The 20,004-nt window shown below is 39.2% G+C and overlaps 1 protein-coding gene across 1 annotated transcript in view; it reads left to right on the top strand.

Moving 5' to 3' along the window:
- Positions 1–20,004, top strand: part of COL21A1 (collagen type XXI alpha 1 chain) — a 197,684-nt gene that overhangs the window by 28,280 nt on the left and 149,400 nt on the right. The window contains exons 3-5 of the mRNA XM_068279365.1: positions 9,115–9,283; positions 9,383–9,599; positions 11,368–11,541. Of these exons, the coding sequence (XP_068135466.1) occupies positions 9,115–9,283; positions 9,383–9,599; positions 11,368–11,541 (560 nt within the window). The remainder of the gene's footprint in view (positions 1–9,114; positions 9,284–9,382; positions 9,600–11,367; positions 11,542–20,004) is intronic.

Raw genomic sequence — 20,004 nt, 5'->3', positions numbered from 1 at the left:
ATCACCGGGAGAACAGGGCTACACACAAATATACAGCATTATATAGGTATAAGAAGTGTTTCTGATGCTGAAACCAGGAAAATTACTATAAAAGTAGCTATTCTGAATAATTTATGGCATTCTACTCTATGTGAATATTACAGCTCTTCCTTCATTTTCAGTACTTAGGTGTGTTCAAACATATAACTACTTTCAAGTGCCACATGTACTGTATATCAACTACAGATTTTGTCATTGTCTTCTTGTTCACCTTCTTTTTACCAGACTTGCTGAATACTAAAAGCTTAAAACAAGTATGCAGGTCTGCGATTAACATTTGATTTGATTTTTTTGCATATTTATGGGTATTTGTCAAGTTGCCTTAACCATCATATTTTTACAGAAAATATTTTTATGTGACTTGTAAGTACAGAATTCCCTTTCCATGATGCCAGAAATCTTAATCTGGACATAGAAATTTGTTGGGTTCCAGCAAACTCTGCCAAATATTTCTTTACAAGACTTTTCTTAGAGAATTTCTGAATACATTTGGTGGTGATCATTTTACATATGAAGCCTTCTGAAGAGGTAATGCTTAAGTCACTTAAAAGGCAGGTTTTATTTGAGTTTATACTCTTCTCACTCACTTTCATAAAGTGTGTACACTTTCTGCTTTGTGTTGTGAGCATTAAAGAGACACTGAAGGAAAAAATAAAAAATCATGATATAATAATTTGTATGTGCAGTACAGCTAAGTAATACAACATTAGGAGCAGAGACTTAAGTCTAATATTGTTTCCAGTACAGGAAGAGTTAAAGAGAACCCGGGGTGGGTTCTAAGAATGCTAACAGCACACAGAGGCTGGGTCTGAATATACTGCGTGTCGCAGCCAGCTGTTTACTTCTGTAAGTGTCAGTGTCGCTGCTCCCCGCCTTTATTACTTATATAAGAATATTTTCTTTGCTACTAATGTTCTAGTAATTACCCGTACTACACAACCAATTCATTATATCATTTTTATTCACTTTAGTGTCTCTTTAATTCCTATGTACAGCAAGTAAAAGTATATGCATCAATTCATAAAGAATGGGAATTAGTTTAAGACCATAATAAAAAAAAATTCCTACCAAAACAGCGCTGAATTATCATAATTTAAAAAGAGGACACTTTCAATTGGACCACAATTATTAGCTTTGCATGTGCAATGCACCAAGTAATAAAATAACATGTTTAAGTTTCTCATAGTAGTACTGAATAGAATAGCTTATGGGTCACCCTGGCCTATTGATGTATTGGGGTCAGTGGCTTGCTACTTGGTACATAAATCACTTATCAAACAATGGGCAGCAGTGTGGTCAATCTTTGAATAGCAGAAATGCTTATTGAACACCTTTTTCAAATATCCATCTAAATTGACACTTGGATGGATAGGACTATTTTTTCTCAGGTTCATTCCTGAAAGTTCTTCTCTCCATTCCTTTAAGAACACCCCCCTCCCCTGCCTCACCGTCACCCCTCTAAAATCCCAGTGCGTAACAAATCACTGGTAAACATCTGATAACATTCAGCAAAAGGGATAGTAAAACAAGAATAATTCTCCTGGTGCTATAGGGCGAGGAGGCCGACAGTTCTCATCTCTTCCATGTGATACACAAGTGTGGAATGTCTCGTCATTGTCACCTCCTGGCTTGCTCAACCAAAAATTCCCAACGTCCGCAGATCAAAAGCCGGTGATCTCTGTAATACACGCTATCCAGTGTGTCCGCCTGCAGATGATCCTCCTCTCTCCACCACATACGAGAGAATGTTACTTCTGGATGTAACGTCACAGGATGTGTGGGCCAACCCTAGCTCTGCATGGGGAGAGAATGAACGGACAATAGTGCAGACTGTGCCTCATGCTGCAAACAAAATAGTTGCTTAGTTTATTGCATTTAAAGCCAATGGGAACCGCTTAATAAAAAAAGAAACCAGATACCTACCTAAGGAGAGGGAAGGCTCTGGGTCCTAATGAGCCTTCCCTCTCCTCTGTTGGTGCCCTCGGTGCAGCGCTGGCTCCCCCGTTCAAATCCCCCACTGCGGGGGACTTCTGAAGTTTTTGGGAGCCAAATTCTCCCTAAGACAGGCTACTCCATACTGCACACTCATGATTGCGTGATAGAGGGCACTCGCGCGTCTGCAGTATGAAGCGGCCTGTCTTCGGGACTACTCGGCTCCCAAAGACTTTCCAAAGTCAACTTCGCCGGCGGAAGGAGCAGTATTTGACCAATTTAGTCAAATACTGCTCCCAATGGCCTCAATTCACTAAAATGCTGGAGATAATAAGGCAAGAGAAAACTTACCTCCACACAGTGAGAGAGTTATCTTATCTCTCCATTCCTTAAGTTACCTCCTCTATAGTTAAGTTACCTCCTCTGTAGTTATTTTCACACGCAGTTAATTAACAGCCTGTCTAGAATTCTGAAGTTGTTTTAAGGATTGAAGAGTTAACTTAAAGACAGAAGAGTTAACTTTAGGTTTGCCTGAGGTAAAATGTTTCCTGAATACTACATGCCTGATCACCATGGCGATAACTATAGAAACGTTATTAAAGACAGGAGATAAGCTTAGTGAATTGAGGCCATTGTGTCTTCATTTACTGATTCCCAAGGTCTCCCACCCTTCAACTAGAGAGCCGTTTTGTGCAAAAAATAAAAGAAGGGCCCCAAACCACTTCTCGTTAAGGGATGGTTTACAATGTATTAGTGTGAGATTTTTAGTGCTGGATTGCCTATTAGATCTTCCCTAATGTGTGTGTGTGTTTGTGTATGTGATTACATTTACATAACTTTCCATTTTTCTTATGGCATATTATGAGAAATACACATTGTATTTTGTTGTACCATGGTTAATATTTTTTGAGGACAATACAAGGTGGAGATCATTGGAAATGTTATAAAGCCATTCAACACTGTTTGGTAGGTACTATATGCAATTCATTAACATGTTTACTTCTGTAATGTCTTTATAACTAGCTTGTTTATTCTTGTGAAGCACAAGTAATGACAAGGTAATTTTCAGCTGATCCATTTACTGTAAGTGTGTAACAAATCTTTGCATACTAATCAACAGTCTTTCTGTAATACAAAGATGCCAGTGTAATAATAATGGGTTTCCCAAGGAGAAATCTCATTAGTATAATTCAGCGTGGAATGGTTTTAATATTTATCAGTGAACATGATGTTCTGTTTGCCTTTTTTAAACAAAATAGGTTATCCAGATCCTCCCATTTCGGAAGCTGTTTATAGTGACATTGGGATTCGTAAAGGTATATTGCACAACCAAGCTTGGTTTACCGAAATATGCATGGCACATGTTGCCTCGAGATTGAGCATATGGCGCAAAATGTGGCTTATTTAATAATATATCAATACTACATATCTGGTGCTAAACTACAGATTCAGAGGCTTCTAAATGTCAAGATTCTATCTATCTATCCATCTATCCATCTATCTATCTATCTATCTATCTATCTATTTTTTTTAATTTTTGTAATCACATAGTGCCAGTATACCGTATTACACAGCGCTAGTCATATCTTAAAGGCACTCACAAGCTAATTCACTTATCATACTCTAGGGCCAGTTTTGGAGGGAAATTATTTTAACCTATCATTATGGTTTTTTGGGATGTAAGAAGAAAATATGAAAGCCCAAGAGATAACGTGTAAACCTTATGCAGGCAGTATCATGGTTGCCATCTGACCCAGGACTGCAGCACCCCAAGGCAATAGAGTACTGCACTACTTCTCTCTCTCTCACTCTCTCTCTCTCTCTCTCTCTCTCTCTCTCTCTCTCATGCACACACACACACACACACACACACACACACACTCACACTCACTCTCGCCCCTCTATCTCTCTTTTAAGTAGCTATTTTTCCAAATCTGATTTTCATGGCTGCACCATATGTGTTGTAAATTACATTAAATAAGCTTGCTTACATTGCATTCCATTCTAGTTTCATTGAAAGATTTCCCCAATATAACTTTTGATGAAGTAGAATGATGTACCATAGAAATAATGTATTTAGTTAAAGAATAAGTGCACTTTAGAGGAAAGGTAAGAATTTAATTTAAAATACTTTCAAAGGGCGCCATCCATTATCTCTTCTGTAAGGCACACAGCTTTTTTGTATATGAACACATCCTAAAAAGTACATTTTGAAGTAATAGTCTTGAATATAACAGCAATTTAGAGCAGTTTGAGTCTCCAGTTTGTGCACAGGAAGCACTAATATGGTAAAAAGATATAGAAGAAGGTATAGGTGGCTGCCGTATCGCACAGTGTTACATGAAAACACGTACATGCTAGTTCTTTATCATAGTTGTGGTGCATTTGTGAACTACCCTAATAAGCCATATACATTTGAAGGAATTTTAGAGATATTTTTATGTAAGTCACAAGCTCTCAGGCTTGATGTACATAAAAATAAAAAATCTTAAGTGAAAGGATTATGGGGCTGACATCTTCATTCTCTAATAATCACTGACAGTCGTCTGACTTCTGTGGTGATGATCTGCCTCTTATACTATAAGTCACTGGCCCAGAATAAGCATACAAATCTGATGCTTTGACTCCAATGGCTGCATTGTGGTTGCAGGCGTGTGACTCAAATACAGTATAGCACCGGGAGTTTGGCTATATTAGGTGACGGTTCAGCTTGGCTACAGTGTAAGTGGAGTTAATGTAGGGTAGTGTTAGGCTTAAGTATGGAGGGTAATGTGAGAGTTAGGTCACTGAAGTCAGTGGACTCTTCATTCGGTGCACGAGTACCATGCATGCCTAACTGGTGCAGAGCACAAGTGGATTAATAGGCACACGTTCAGAATAATGGAGAGCCTGATTGCTTGTTTACGATATGTTTCCTGGAGCCCATAGAAGATCAGGAATTGTATTTCATCTTCAGACATATTAGAAGCCCCAAGTTCTAATTGCATGGGAAACCTAGATTGGTGTGAGTGTGAAATAAACAAGTAATTTCATAGACTGAGTCTTGGTTTTTGATACCTTCTGGAATTAAAAGATGGTAAATACACTGTAATTGCACTTGTCTTTAGTGGAGCATAGCTATATTAAATGTGCACTTATTCTTTCAATTGCATGTAGATACCAAATTCATTTTAAACATGACCTTCTTGTGAGGAATTTGGCTATAGGCTTATTATTGCATCATAAAGATGATTTAGCACAACTGTTACAACTGGAGCTTTGCTTGTGGATGGAGCTATAGAGGAGCATAAAGATCAGCTTCTGCTTTGGATCTTTGAAGACAGCTCCTCGGCTATTGAAATAAGTGAACTGTGAATGTGCTGAAAATTTGCCTTTGCATGTGATATTCCTTGTACTGAATATAAACATTGGCTGCATGGTATATGTAAGCTAGCATTCTCAACTTGTGGCTTTTACACAGCCATAACTGTTAAGCTATTTGGTTTAATTTGTAATAATATTAAGAGAAAAAAGTATAATCTATTTAATCATTACACAGTGGACAGACTAATATTTATAATTTTGATAATAAAAATTCAAGAATGTACTCATGAAAAACTAGATATAAGGACACATCAGGTAAGTGGCATACTACTTTGATTTAAACACATTTATTTAGACCACAAAACCAATGGCTTACCAACTTGTGGCAATAGATCTTAGACAACAAGAGCTACAGAAAATGTCAGTGTTATCTACTGTACATACATACTAATGTTTCCTCACATTTGATGAGAATAGCAAGTATTTTGCAGCGGTACCCAGGTAGATATCATCCATTTACCTGACCTTATTTTTTTCATCTATGTTCACATATGTGGGGTGAAAGCTTTAGTTTTAAATTATTATATAGTGCAACATTGGGTAAAAAACGCTCCTCTTCAAATAGGGACCAGTCCAATTTGCTTATGGGCGATATCAATTACCTTGTTTAACCATCCCCCCTTCAGTATTAGACTCAACGGATCTGACTGCCGATGTGGGCCTGTATTAGCTTCTGGGGTATAGGCCACCCTACAGCCTCTCTGGCAAATCTGCATGGCTCAATCACCCAGTGTTCACACCAGCGTTCATGCCTCCAAATAAAAAAGCAGTAACATTGCACAAACATGCTCAAGCTTTTATTAAGAACTCAGCCCTGTCATACAGGCGTGAGGCTAAAACATTAAAGTGGACCTGAACTGTTGCACTGGACAGAAGAAAAACAAAGAGAAATGCACCTCGTATGTATTTAAAGAGTTTAGCCTGTCCAACTCCCCCCTCATCTGTGTCTAATCACAAGTTGTAATCTGATCTCTCCCCTTGTCACATGACTGCCATGGGAGATAAGGCAGATAAGCTCATTTGAAAGCACAGGATTTTAACAATATGTCTGCTTCCATGAATCAGGAAGTAGAAACAGAGCAGATTTATTTTAGGATTTGTATCGGCTGTAACAAATAAATGTTTTGTGTTTAAAGGTTATTATGCCGTTGCGTATCTTTTAGAGCAGAGGGGAAGTTCTGAGTTCAGGTTAGCTTTAAAAACAATGTACAATCCCTATGCTAGGCATGCTGCATAGAGCAGCTAAGATTCTGCACTCGCTCAGCACTAAAAGCATCTTCGGAGGATACCGGAAGGTTGTGACATGCTCATGTATCCCCGTACACTGGCGGTGGTTAAGTAAACATTCCCGCCGTGTTCGTGATGTTGCTGCGTCCAGCCAATGTCACACGCTCACCACATCACTCAGTAGCTCCGCCTCGTCTACTCTGGTGATTTAATGAAAGTGTAACTTGTGAGCGCTACTATTGTTAAATAATTGATTTTTAAATTATTATGCCAAATAATTATTAATACTAATTATTTAAATAGCACCATCAGCCATCAGTAGTTTGACTTATATGGGTAAAAAGCATACATAACTCAATTTTAGACAGAGTTGGAGAAGGTTAAACTTTTTGATCTTAGTTCAGTAAGTTAATTTTCCCACATTTCCTGTAATGTAACAGGTTGCAAAAAAAAAGGAAATATATGTATAGGGGACATAAACGGCAGAAAAAAACAAAAACCCTTAGGCTCTAACATTTGCCTTAATATACAATACAGAAAAAAATTAAAGAAAAGAGTTTAAATAGAAGTTCCAGATCACATTTTGGTCTGTGGTTGTTCTGGTTTTCAGACATATAAAAGGTATGGAATTACTCAGGGGCCTAATTTCTGAATTCTTTTGCTCAAAACAGTGAATAATCACATTAATATGTCCATTGCTACTATCTCCTCTAGTTATTTTTTTACAACTGTATATGATTTTAGAAGATGAAACGACACAGAATTAAAGCCGTTTTAAGGCCGGAAGGAAACTATATTAAGTATTCTAGTGTAGCTAATTATAGTGTCATTTATTTTGGATTATGTTATGTATCTCCCTAGTCTTATGCTAGCTGGCAAAATGTAATCACTGTTTTTCCACTCCTTCTGGTTTTCATTATCTTTGTTGGTAACAATTAGCTGCTCTTTCATGTAAGATGTGCATATGCTGAAAGTTTTTGTGCATCTCTACAAAATTTAGAGAGGTTGAAAAAGGATGAGCTTAGTATGAAATGGAAACAGTTCACTATCATCTCACACTCACAGGCTATTACATTGCTGGTTGGATTATCCACTGTCTGCCAGTAAGTTGCTGACTAGGAAGATATCCAAGGGTGGGAACTGCTGAAACCTTGTTGCCAACTGCACTTGTGCCAGACTGAATATGACTGCATGTCTACTGGAAGAAAACAAGGCTAATGCTTTCAAAGATGTGCATAAACCATGCAATGAAGTGAACCATACACGCTGCTGTTGCCCTTATGATAAAGATCTGTTATTCCACTTTGGGACAGTTGCACAGGGCACCAGAAAAGGATGACACATTTTAAATGTAGTATCAGTTGTTAGTCCTAGCCTATGGAGACTTACTCTGCTCACACAAATATGCACCTGTACTCTACTTAAAGGACCACTATCATGAAAAACTGCAAAATGTACTATATTTCTGTACACATACTTATAGTAAGTAGTACATTTCTCACAGATTAAAATTATTTTCTCCTATGTTGTTGTTGCTTTTTCAGTAGGCAATACAAATATGACAAGTTAATCTACTCATAGGGTCTCAAAGTTAAAAATGCACTCGCTGAATGGCAGTTGTTCAGTCCAACTGACAAAATAGTTTGCAAATGAGTAAGCAGGCTAGCTGACATCTTTTTATTGTAAAGAAGAAAGAAATTGGTAAGACTCCTCTATGAAGAGATGGTCCAGTCAGAACAGTTATATGATTGTTATTGCCTATTATAAGAAACTGCAACATGTGAGAAAATAGATATTGTAATTCTAGTACATTCAGCTCTCGGAGAAGTGTACTTTTTATAACTATGCGTACTCATGCATTTTACATAATAAAAATGTTAAAAACAATGGTCCTTAAATGATCAAACAGGTAATCTATAAAATAATTTTTAAATGCACTAATGAATAAACATTTTAATTTGAATTATGTACAGTACTATTTTTTGTTTCTGCTAAATAATTGCTATAACATTTTGCTAGTTTTAGATCGAATGGAGGTAGTAATAGAACTTCTGTCATATTTGTACTATTGTTTGTTTTTCTGCAGGAAGAGAGATAATCCCATGCATATACTGCTTTGGAGTCCACACATACTAATAAGAGCTAACAAAAATACAAACCTGAGAGAGCTTTTAGCCCTTGCAGTAGATTTATTGTAACAACCAGGCACTGGCTCAAGTGGTACAGTGATGTCATAGCGGTCTTAGTGTCAGTTAGTGTACATTATAGGGGTGAGTTCAGGGTCTTATTCATTTTGGTTCAGACCCACAAACCTTCTTCCCAAACTATTGCAAAAGAATCTTTGTACCAAAATATAGTTTCCAACACTATCAAAAATCAAACATTTGATTCAAGCTGTTATATAGGCAGAAAATCTGTGTACAGAAATAAAACGCATTACTTGTTTGTGCAGCAACACCTAGGCTGGTTGAATTGCTTGTGTTTGTTAAGCCCTTCATAGAATCTGCTTTTTTTCTGAATCATTTTCTGCAAATGAATTTGTTTACATTACAGAGTCTGTTTGTCCCACAAGAATACCAGTGATTGCAAGGGATGAGAAGGGGTTTGACATACTTTTAGGATTGGGAATGAATAAGAAAAAAGCCAAGAGAGTTGAGGGCTCTGTGCCTACTATGAAGGCTTATGAAGTAACATCACAGATTGATCTTTCAGAATTTACAAGGTATTCATATTTTTTTTATCATTCTGATCATATTGGTTGTTTTGGGGTTTCGGCAACCAGGTTAGTTTACTTAACATCAATATTATTTTCATCTTGTAGAAATGTTTTCCCAGAAGGTCTGCCTCCTTCTTATGTTTTTGTATCAACTCAGAGATTTAAAACCAAGAAGAAGTGGGATTTATGGAGGATTGTTGCTCTTGACGACACCATGCAGACTGCTGTTTCAATAAATGGAGAAGAGAAAACATTGTCTTTCACCACAACCAGCAAAATTAATGACACTCAAGTAATCACGTTTGAAACACATGGAGTAAAGGTAATATTTTGAATACATAAACTGTGTAGATCAAAGCTCTTTGTTCATGCTTTGATGCATAGTAAATGGCCACATAGGTGAAGGTTCCATTTAGTCAGATAGCAAAAGCAAATAGTTCATTTTTTGTTATAATTGTTATTACGATTCAAAGAGTAAGCTTTTGATCTTGTAATGGACCTTCTTCAGACTCCATGGGGCCAATGCATGGACCAGTGGTAAAATTGCCATGCAAATGCAGCACACCATATCTTCTGACTGAATAAAACCTTAGGAAGCACAACTTATATACATTTGGGCACTAGAAGGGGCAAATAGTATTTTGAGATATATTGAATACAATGTAACATCAAGGGATATATGGAACATGCCTGATAATTCCTAAAATGTTGTCAAGTTATTTATGACAAATAGATAAGATCTGTTAATGTTTTACATTTTGAGAAATGACTGACTTTGGCTGTAAGGATTGTAAACCCATGGTTTACCAGATCAATTATCCAAACTAAGTAGATATAATATTATCTCAAACGAAAAAAGAAGCATGTAAATTAGACATAGCCCTTGCCCAAGTCTGCCTCTCTCTAGTTTACCTCAGCGTCATAGTGGATAGTTCACTAAGTACTATACTTCTGGGTACATTTTGGACTGCTACTTTGTTATGACCCTTTTCTTGACACTTTGGCAGTTTAATTCTTCTCTAGCTGTATGACCTAGACAAAATAAGCATTTGATCACAGAGAAGGTTGCTGTTTCACTTGAATTTCAAAGGGATTTTGTTAAAGGGAGCAATTCAAATATAATCAATTTGTCCAGAGTTCTTCATTAAAGCGGAATATAACCCTGCATTTCAACTTTGCTCTAAAACATTATTTACAGTATATTATATGCAACCAGCATTTTTTTTTTTACTAGACCAGCAATGGAAGGGTTACACAGTGCTTTAAAGTTCCTGGAGATCTGCAGACGCATCCGAAGCTGACATAGATACATTTTGTTTACATAAATGTATCTAAGTGTTGAATGTGACTCATCTCTCTGACTGAGAAGGAGTTGGAGGACAGCCAAAGAGTGTGTAACATTTCTCAATAGATACATATAACTAAATAGAATGTAACAATCTGAACTTCTGCATATCTCTCCACAGAACGTTAAACCTCTGTGTTTAACCCTTCCAATGCTGGTCTAGTAAAAAAAAATGCTTTTTGCATATAATATGCTGTAAATAATGTTATAGAGCAAAGTTGGAATGCAGGGTTATATTCCGTTTTAATGTCAATCTCCAAGTAAATCATCATTTTATAAAATAACATCAATGTTCCAAGTGTCCATTCAAGTTTGAAAATTAGATGACTGCTAAAGAAACCACATCTCGATGTATGACCACTCACAGCAGGGTTATATTCACTAAACTGAATTACGCAGAATAGCATGCATGAGTAGAGTAATATATTGCATGTAATTATGCTTTACTCATCATGCGCTAAGACTTTATGTGCGTTATTCTGCTTGCTGTAGTAAATACAACCCAAAGCTAAGCTCCTACTTTTGCAGGAACTAAAGGCATGCTTTACCACCACCACAGGACACAAACGCAGACTCTCCTGCAGAGTCGGAGGATAAAAGTTGAAGTGGAGGAACTCAGTTTCTCCTCTGTTGTGCAGCATTTGGTTAGATTAAGTTATTGGTAATGTCTGTGTTCACATTACTGATTTATCACAGTTAAAGTAAATAAATAATTAGTAAATGGCATTTTCCTTTTTGCTTGTAGAAACTATTTGATGGAAGCTGGCACCAGATACGACTTTTGGTAACAGAAGAAGACATAACATTGTACATTGATGATCAGCAAATTGAAACAAGTAAATTACTTCCAGTTATAGGAATATATGTCAGTGGGAAAACTCAAATTGGAAAATACTCTGGCAGAGAAGAAACTGTACAGGTAAATGGGACTTAAAAGTATTTTGAAAAAAAGCAATTGATTTACAGTGTAGAGATCCTGATTAGAATTGTTTCCCCTTTTCAATGAAATGCATAGTGATGTATTTGTTTAATTTGTTTAATAGTGAAACATTTCCCACCCCTTAAGAATGTATGTTAGTAAGGAAAATATTAAACATTGCAAAATGTGATATTTGTTTAGAGCTCTGACTGCAAATGTGAGAGATGTGTCAGATTTTCTGTGTACATGGAAGGGCTTGTTTTACTGTTAATAAGATACATAGCTCTACAGAGAACAACAGGGCATAGCAAATAGGGGATGCAGAGGTTGTGGCCACGCCCCGCACCTGAGAGGCCCACAGGGAATATACCTTCAGTCGGGGCGAAGTCACGAGTGCAGACCATTCCAACTGCAAGTCAGGATTAGCCGGTGCTAGCCTCTTCCAGGTCCAAAATAGAGGGGTCTGTGAAGTCAGCAAGCTGCACCTCTGATGGGGGGTGTCTAGAGACGCTCATAGGCTAAAAAACATATTTGCCTACAGTTCAACTTTAATGAATTGTGTGTTTTTGTGTTCGGAGTAAGTCACACACACACACACACGCACACACACACACACACACACACACACACACACACACACACACACACACACACACACACACACACACACACACACACACACACACACACTCTCCCGTGGATTCTTTTCTGATACCAGCCAGGTGCTATTAAATTATGGTTAATTACTATATTCCTGAAGGATTCCCCTCAAAAACATGATATGTGTGTATTGCAAGCAGCGCCAAGGTCACTTCAACCATTCTCACACATAGCACTTTTAAGCATGTGTGAGTGCTTGCCCTTGAAAACCACAATTCTGCAAGTGATATGCTGTGGGTTTAATTTAAGGGATTTGCAGGGTTGTAAAATATACATGTTTGAAGTGCAGTTCTTCATTGTGGAATATATATCTTGGGCTAAGGTTTATCTAAAAGTATAAAAATGTGTGAAAGCTTCACTATGTGGTTTCCAGCGGTATTCACTTTTTCCCAAAACATGGAACAAAAAAAAGGGTTCTGTATCCTGTTTCTGCCAAACTCCACAAATCATGCAAACTATGCATACCAAAATGCAATTAAAATCACTGTGGCAGTTAGCACAGTTCCAGTATAAATGTGCATAATTTACCAAGATTAAAGTTGCTCTCTGGTCAAAACTGTTGTTCTTTTTGAGTTTGAATCAAATGTTTGCTTCAGTTTTACTGCTGCTTATATGTCCCCTATTGGAGAAATGTACTGTTTCCTCACTGTGGAGTGTGTGTTACATATTTTCCTTTGAATAATATATGAGAGGCTGATGACAGTAATTACAGTAGTACAGTGATTCTAATGAATAAAATAATTAAAACATTCAAAATAAGTACAAGTTATTCCACTCCTAGGAAGGCATGCGTACGTTAAAAAGGGGCGCTGGGAAAAAAGGGCGCGGGGTTTTTAAACGATAAGCATGGATAACGTTTAAAAATGTATTGTACTGTATTTCGTTTAAAATTAATGTTTTATAAAGTTATAAATCATTAAATAATGTGCATTAAATCGGCAATTGTAAAAACGTTAATCTTCCGTTTAAATAGTGAAACGTATAATAACGTTTAAAAAAAAATTACTAAGTAACCCTCCCTGTACCTACCCCTAACCCCTAGACCCCCCTGTTGATGCCTAAACCTAAGACCCCTGCCCCCTGTTGGTGCCTAAGTAACCCTCCCTGTACCTACCCCTAACCCCTAGACCCCCCTGTTAGTGCCTAAACCTAAGACCCCCCTGTTGGTGCCTAAACCTAAGACCCCCCTTTTGGTGCCTAAACCTAAGACCCCCCTGTTGGTGCCTAAACCTAAGACCCCTGTTGGTGCCTAAACCTAAGACCCCCCTGTTGGTGCCTAAACCTAAGACCCCCCTGTTGGTGCCTAAACCTAAGACCCCCCTGTTGGTGCCTAAACCTAAGACCCCCCTGTTGGTGCCTAAACCTAAGATCCCCCTGTTGGTGCCTAAACCTAAGACACCCCTGTTGGTGCCTAAACCTAAGACACCCCTGTTGGTGCCTAAACCTAAGACCCCCCTGTTGGTGCCTAAACCTAAGACCCTCCTTAGTGCTCACTGTATTGTGTGTAGAATAATGTTTTAAAAACAGTAAGGGATAAAATATATTACAATTTACATTACGTACTGATCGCTTTGTTTCGTGAATAATAATGTTTTACAAACAGTAAGGGATAACATTTAAAATAATGTTTTATTGAAATAAGAAACGTAAATCATCACAAGCAGTTATAAAACATGAAAAATCTTCCGGCGTCGTTGGAAAACGTTATTATTCTCGGGCGCCCTTTTTTCCTGTTCGGCGCCCAGTAAACGATAATTATTATAGGAGTGAATGGCGGCGCCCGATTTGTCCACTAGCCTCCTGCGCCCTTTTTTACTGTTACCAGGAAGGCATACCTATGAAATAGCCACTGGGAAACTAGGGCGCAGGATACAGCCGATATACAGCTTACCCTGCGCCTGCTAAAGTCCCAACTGCGTTAATTACAATTCTCCCTCTAGGTGGACGATGATAGGGGGGAATTATATAATTCGGCTTACAGCTATCACTGGCGGCTGAATTACAGTGTTTTAAAAGCAACTTAAGCTCCATGTTCTGACAGCACCGAAGTTACTAACTGTGCGCCGCTATAGCTGTAGTTCCTATTACGATAGATACTATCTATGGTGGCACCAGCTGCAACCAAATCTCCTGCACTTTTTTTTAACGTTAATAAGCCATTAAAACTGTGAACGAATAGTAAACAACGTGAACATGTTTTATATTTTATAATCAAAAAAATATAAATCTTCAAAAGAGCCACCTTTTGCTTAGATGACGGTTTTACATATTTTTGGCATTTTCCGATTTGTGAGGGAGTCACCTGAAATGGTTTTCAGATAGCAGGTGTGCCTTTCCAGGAGTTAATGTGTGGAATGTCTTGCCTTCTTAATGTGTTGGACAACACCAGTTATGTTTGCAGAGGTAGGGTTGGTACACCGCTCTCTATAGTGAATAGCCTGTTCTACCACATGCTATGACAAGGCCCACCCAAAAAATAAAGAAAAATTACAGCCCATCATGTCCTTAAGATATAAAAGTCAGCCAATCTAGAAAAAAAACAAGAACTTTGAATGTATCGTCAAATGCAGTCTTGAAAATCATTAAATGCTATGAAGAGACTGCCTCCCATTATTACTGATGTATTATTTTTGTATTTATTATTTATATAGCGCTGATATCTTCTGCAGCACCGTACAAAGTACATAGACCAGTCATTAACTGTCCCTCAGAGCGGCTCACAATCTTATCCCTACTATAGTCATATGTCCATATATAGTCTAGGGCCAATTGTTGGAGGTAAGCCAATTAACTTCTCTGCATATTTTGTGGCTGTGGGATGAAACCGAGGAAAAGCAAGCAGACATGGGAAGAACATAAAAACTCTGCGCAGATAGTGCCCTGGCTGGCATACAAACTTACAAACTAAAGGTGGCCATACACTGTTCGATTTGCCATCAGATTCGACCAAAAGATTGATCCCTCTCTGATCGAATCTGATCAGAGAGGGATCGTATGGCCACCTTACTGCAAACAGATTGTGAATCGATTTCAGCCTGAAACCGATCACAATCTGTGGATCTGCTGCCGCTGCTGCCGCCCCCCCCCCCTGCATACATTACCTGTTCCGGCCGGAGCGAGTCCCCTGATCCACCGCTGTCTTCTTCTCCGCCTGGTCCCGGCATCTTCTCCGCATCGGCTCCCGGCTGGCATCTTCTCCCATCACCTTCCGCATCACACATCCGGCATCCGCGTATAAATTTCTGTCACTCCAGTGACAGCGGAATTTCAAATAGAGCGCCCTCTATTTGTACTTCCGCTGTCACTGCAGTGGCACAGGAAGTTATGCCGGATGCCGTGATGCGGAGAAGATGCCAGCCGGGAGCCGGGGAGGTGAGAGCGGTGACAGCAGGGACTCGCGCCGGCGGAGCAGGTAATGTATACCCGCTGTATTGCGTCGGTCGTCGGGCATTCGAACGCCGCTATCGACGCACTCCCGACCCGCCGGCGATCGAGAAAAATCTTCCGCACGGATGGATCGATGGGAGTCAACGGGAACGATGGATTTCGGACGGAAATCCATCATTCTGTCAGCGGTGTGCGCGGCAATTTCACGGCCGTTTCGATCACTGCGATTGAAACGGCCGGAATTTCGCGGGAAAATCGTTAGGTGTATGGGCCCCTTAAGGACCGTGTGCTATTCATAATGTCGCCGTACTGCCCAGTCCTCATGAGGACTGCCCCCGGAAAGGAAGGCCAACAGTTACTTCTGCTGCAGAGGACGAGTCCATTAGGGTTACCATCTCCAGAAACCACAACCTTAGGTTAGAGCCCACAAAAATACTTCAGAGTTCAAGTTGCAGACACATCTCAAGATCAACTGTTCAGATGAGACTGCATTAATCAGGTCTTAATGAGAAGGAGGAGGAATATTAGTGTGGTGGAAATTAGTGTGGTGGAATGATGGGCAAAACTGTGAGGTTTTTGGTTCCACCCTCATGTCTTTTAAGATGCAGCAAAGGAGAGAGTATGTTTTTCTCTACTATGAAGCCAAGAAGAGGAGTTGTGATGGTGTAGGGTAGGGGTGCTTTGCTTGTGAGAAAAGGCACACTTACCCAGTACAGCTACCATAGTGTTCTGCAACAACATGCCATGCCAAGCTGGTTTGCGTTTAGTGGGGCCAAAATTTCATGTACCCCTGTGACAATTGTAGAAAGGATATATTATGTGGCTTCAGCCTCTTTGGATCTCTATAGTCATTGGTCCCGATCCAATTAACTTTTTCTTCTAAGTTTCTACTCGGGGGCAATTTTTCATCCTCTGTTTAAAATAACTTTTCAGCACTCTGCAATTTAAAAAGGACTGAACAGTGGGTGAAAAAGTAGTGTCAAAATTATTCGGATTGTTTTTTTGCTTTCTGGTGGCTTAATAGGCATTTTATTGATAAGGTGTGTAAATATCACCTTGGAGAAAACTTGGAGAAAAAGTGAATTGGATCAGGCCAATTTTGTTACGTAATCACTGTGTTCTCATTTAAATGTTTTAGTAACAGAACATTTATGTTTTTATATGTAACTTAGCATGTACTTTTGGTGCCCGGAAAATAAATATATTCAGATTAGGCTCTCCAAATTCAGATGGAGCTGGGTAAAGCTCTTAGCTGTAGCTTAATTAACCAGCTACCAGGTAATTTATCAGCAGTTGTTGGGTTTGATTGGCTCAGTGTCCAGTCACTGGAATTATGCATGTTCAGAACATTTTTTGCTCCTTACTAGTCTGTATGTAGGGATATGTGTGATGGCAATGGATTTAGCAGCTTTTATATTTCTGGTGACCCAGGTTTACTTTAACAACATCATTCAACAAGCATGTTAAGTGATCACATACAAAAAGGGTGCAGAGGAAAACCCAATAGTAGAATATTGGTCTATTTACTGATATTCTACTGTTTCAGTGCAAATGACGATAGTAAAATATCGTTAAAAAAATACCAATATTTTGCCATAGCTATATACAACTCTATTCTCACACTGAACCCTCCCACTACCCTCCCATGCTTAACCTTAGCCTCCCCACACCTAACCTTAACCCCCCTCAGCAGGGCCGGTTTAAGCAACAATGGGGCCCCAGGGCAAAATAAACCTGGGGGGCCCCCCAACATATACCCCGGAACAAAAATCGGCATTAGGGGACCTTTTTTGCAGCTGGTATAGTCAGGGTGTGAAGTCCCAATCGGTCAGAGCTCCACATTCTGGCTATCCCAGCCTGCATGGGGGACAAGGGGTTAAAAAGTTTCAGGAGGGGGGACCCCACATAATTTAAAAAAAAAATTCCCACACTCTAAACATAAAAAAAATTTGGGAAAATAGGAAAAAATGCCAGGGATCTTCATACAGCCATATTGCGGCTGTATAGCGATCCCTGGCCAAAGCGCTGCGGCTGCGTATGGACCCCCTGGAAACCCCGTCAGGAAATGTATTGCTCTTTCTTTTTATACATGTAAAATTACACCACCGTTAGGTTTGCTACTAAAAGTGACATTTACCGCATTTAAAACTATACTTCTTTCCTTCTAAACTTTAAAATCGATTTTCTCAAAAACTATAAGGTCTTTTTGAAAAATTGTTTTTTCCTCTTATTCCTAATGATCTCCTTAACATATCCTGCAAATTTAGGGTTTCTAGCATTTAAGGTGGATTTGTTATTAACCATTAAAGTCGGCAGGTTTTTAAATGTTTTTTTTTTCCTTTGAAACTTTAAAATCGATTTTCTCAGGAACTATAAGGCCGATTTGAAAATTTTTTTTTTCCTCTTGTAGCCACTGGGGGCCCCTACAAGCTCTGGGGCCCTGGGGCAGCTGCCTCCTCTGCCTTAATGGTAGCGCCGGCCCTGCCCCTCAGCCATCCCTCCACACCTAACCTTAACCACCCCCCATGCCTAATCTTAGCCACCCATCCCCCACAACTAACCTTAACCACCACCATTCCTAACCTTAACTACCCACATCTAATCTAAACACACCCCCCCACACACACACATACACCTAACCTTAACCACTGACCCCACACAAGTAACCTTAACTGTTGCCTGCCGCCAATCGCTGCAAAAATGCAATTTGTTTTGGGTGCTGCCATAGGTGCCAATTGAAATACCAGCATTGGGGTAAGATATGGCTAAAACTACACATGGGATTTCAAGCATATTAAAACGGGCGGCGCTGTGATGCCATTGTGGAGGCAGATCCTACCGTAAGTATACGATGGCCGAACAGCGCCAACCTGTAGTGGAATACGGCGTGACCAAGCGTCCAGGAGGACGCGAAACGGCCGTCGCCAGGCCCACATCTGCCCCACACTCCCACCTCCTATACTGACAGGCTAGTACCAGGATCTGTAAGGTACCACTTCTATAATATTTGCAAGCTGTTTATGCAACAATGGAATGATGCTATGCACAGAATCCACTTGAATGGTGAACACTGGCAATAAATGTATATGCTATAGACGGAAGATGCACGCATTCTGTTTTCTTCAATGCACTGTTCAAGTTTCTTCCTTCAACCATTAGAGAGGAGCACATGTCTTGTTTAAGCATCACACATAGCATACAGCCTGTCAGCAACAGATTGACCACTCTGGACACACCAAACTCGCTCAGAACCTGGAAGCAACACACCTCTTAAAGGAGAAGTGCCACACCATTCTGTTTTCTTTTTTAAAACATATTAAAACATTGTTGCATATTCCAGAATATACAGTTAATGTATGTTTATACAGTTAAAATGAGGGAAGTCAGATATTGCACAAGTGATAGTTTTATTGCTCTTTTCTCCAAAAAACAATATGTTATTGGGCAACCAAAATTTCACTTCGGTGCCCGCTTGCCGCTACTTTAGTGTCAATGGCAGCACACATTTTGTCCACAAATGGTCTGCTTCCTGTAAGTACTTCCTGTTACTAAGTTACTAAATCAGGAATTAAACTACATGAAATACAGCTAAATTACCTGATTGACTTTTACATTCTTGCCGTTGTCTAACAGATTGCTGTATAACCTGAAGTCTTTCACAGCACATTAGCACTAAAGTAGAGGAGAAATAAGATGCAATCTCACATTCACATTTCAGGGCCTGCCAAACCACACTCTCTGGCAGCTTGAGCACAGTCACCACAACTCTAGTGAATGTGTTTAATATAATTAGGCAAACCATACTAAGGCTTTCCATGTTTTTTTTTTTTAAGTAAGAAGGAATGAAAACCTAGGTAAAAGAAACAGATGGAAGGCTTACATAATAATAATAATAATAATCCTGGTACAATAGAAATATGATGTCATTGAGTGTATAGCTGGTTTTAAGTATTTATTTCCTTTATGACCATGTCATTTTATCTATTTATCTGTTTATTAAGTAACATTGATTGCATATGCATGGAACACCTGACAGTACTGATAGACCAGCTGCTAGCAGCGGACTCCCATCCAAACTGGGTATCCAAATGAATGACAACATTACCTCAGTCAATCAAATCTATGCTCTAACTGTAATGCAGCATAGATGACACAGCTAGATCCAGTAGAGGAAGTTCTGTTGCATGATAAAATCCTACATTGGATGTACTGCTACCAGATAACTAAGGTGGCTGCCTTTGGAAAACTGGATCCAAAGAGAGCATGTAGGTGCTAATTGTAGCAGCACAAAAACAGGCATTAACTACTAGAGCAATAAAAAGTAGGGATCTAACGCACTGGACAGAGCCAAAAATGCATGCTGTGAAGAGAGGCATCAGTGGGCAGGTTGTAAGAGGCGGGCAGGAACAGGATGCT

This window comes from Hyperolius riggenbachi, chromosome 4 (genome assembly GCF_040937935.1).
Source record: "Hyperolius riggenbachi isolate aHypRig1 chromosome 4, aHypRig1.pri, whole genome shotgun sequence".
Lineage (NCBI taxonomy): Eukaryota > Metazoa > Chordata > Amphibia > Anura > Hyperoliidae > Hyperolius > Hyperolius riggenbachi.
This window is presented reverse-complemented; position numbering and strand designations above follow the sequence as displayed.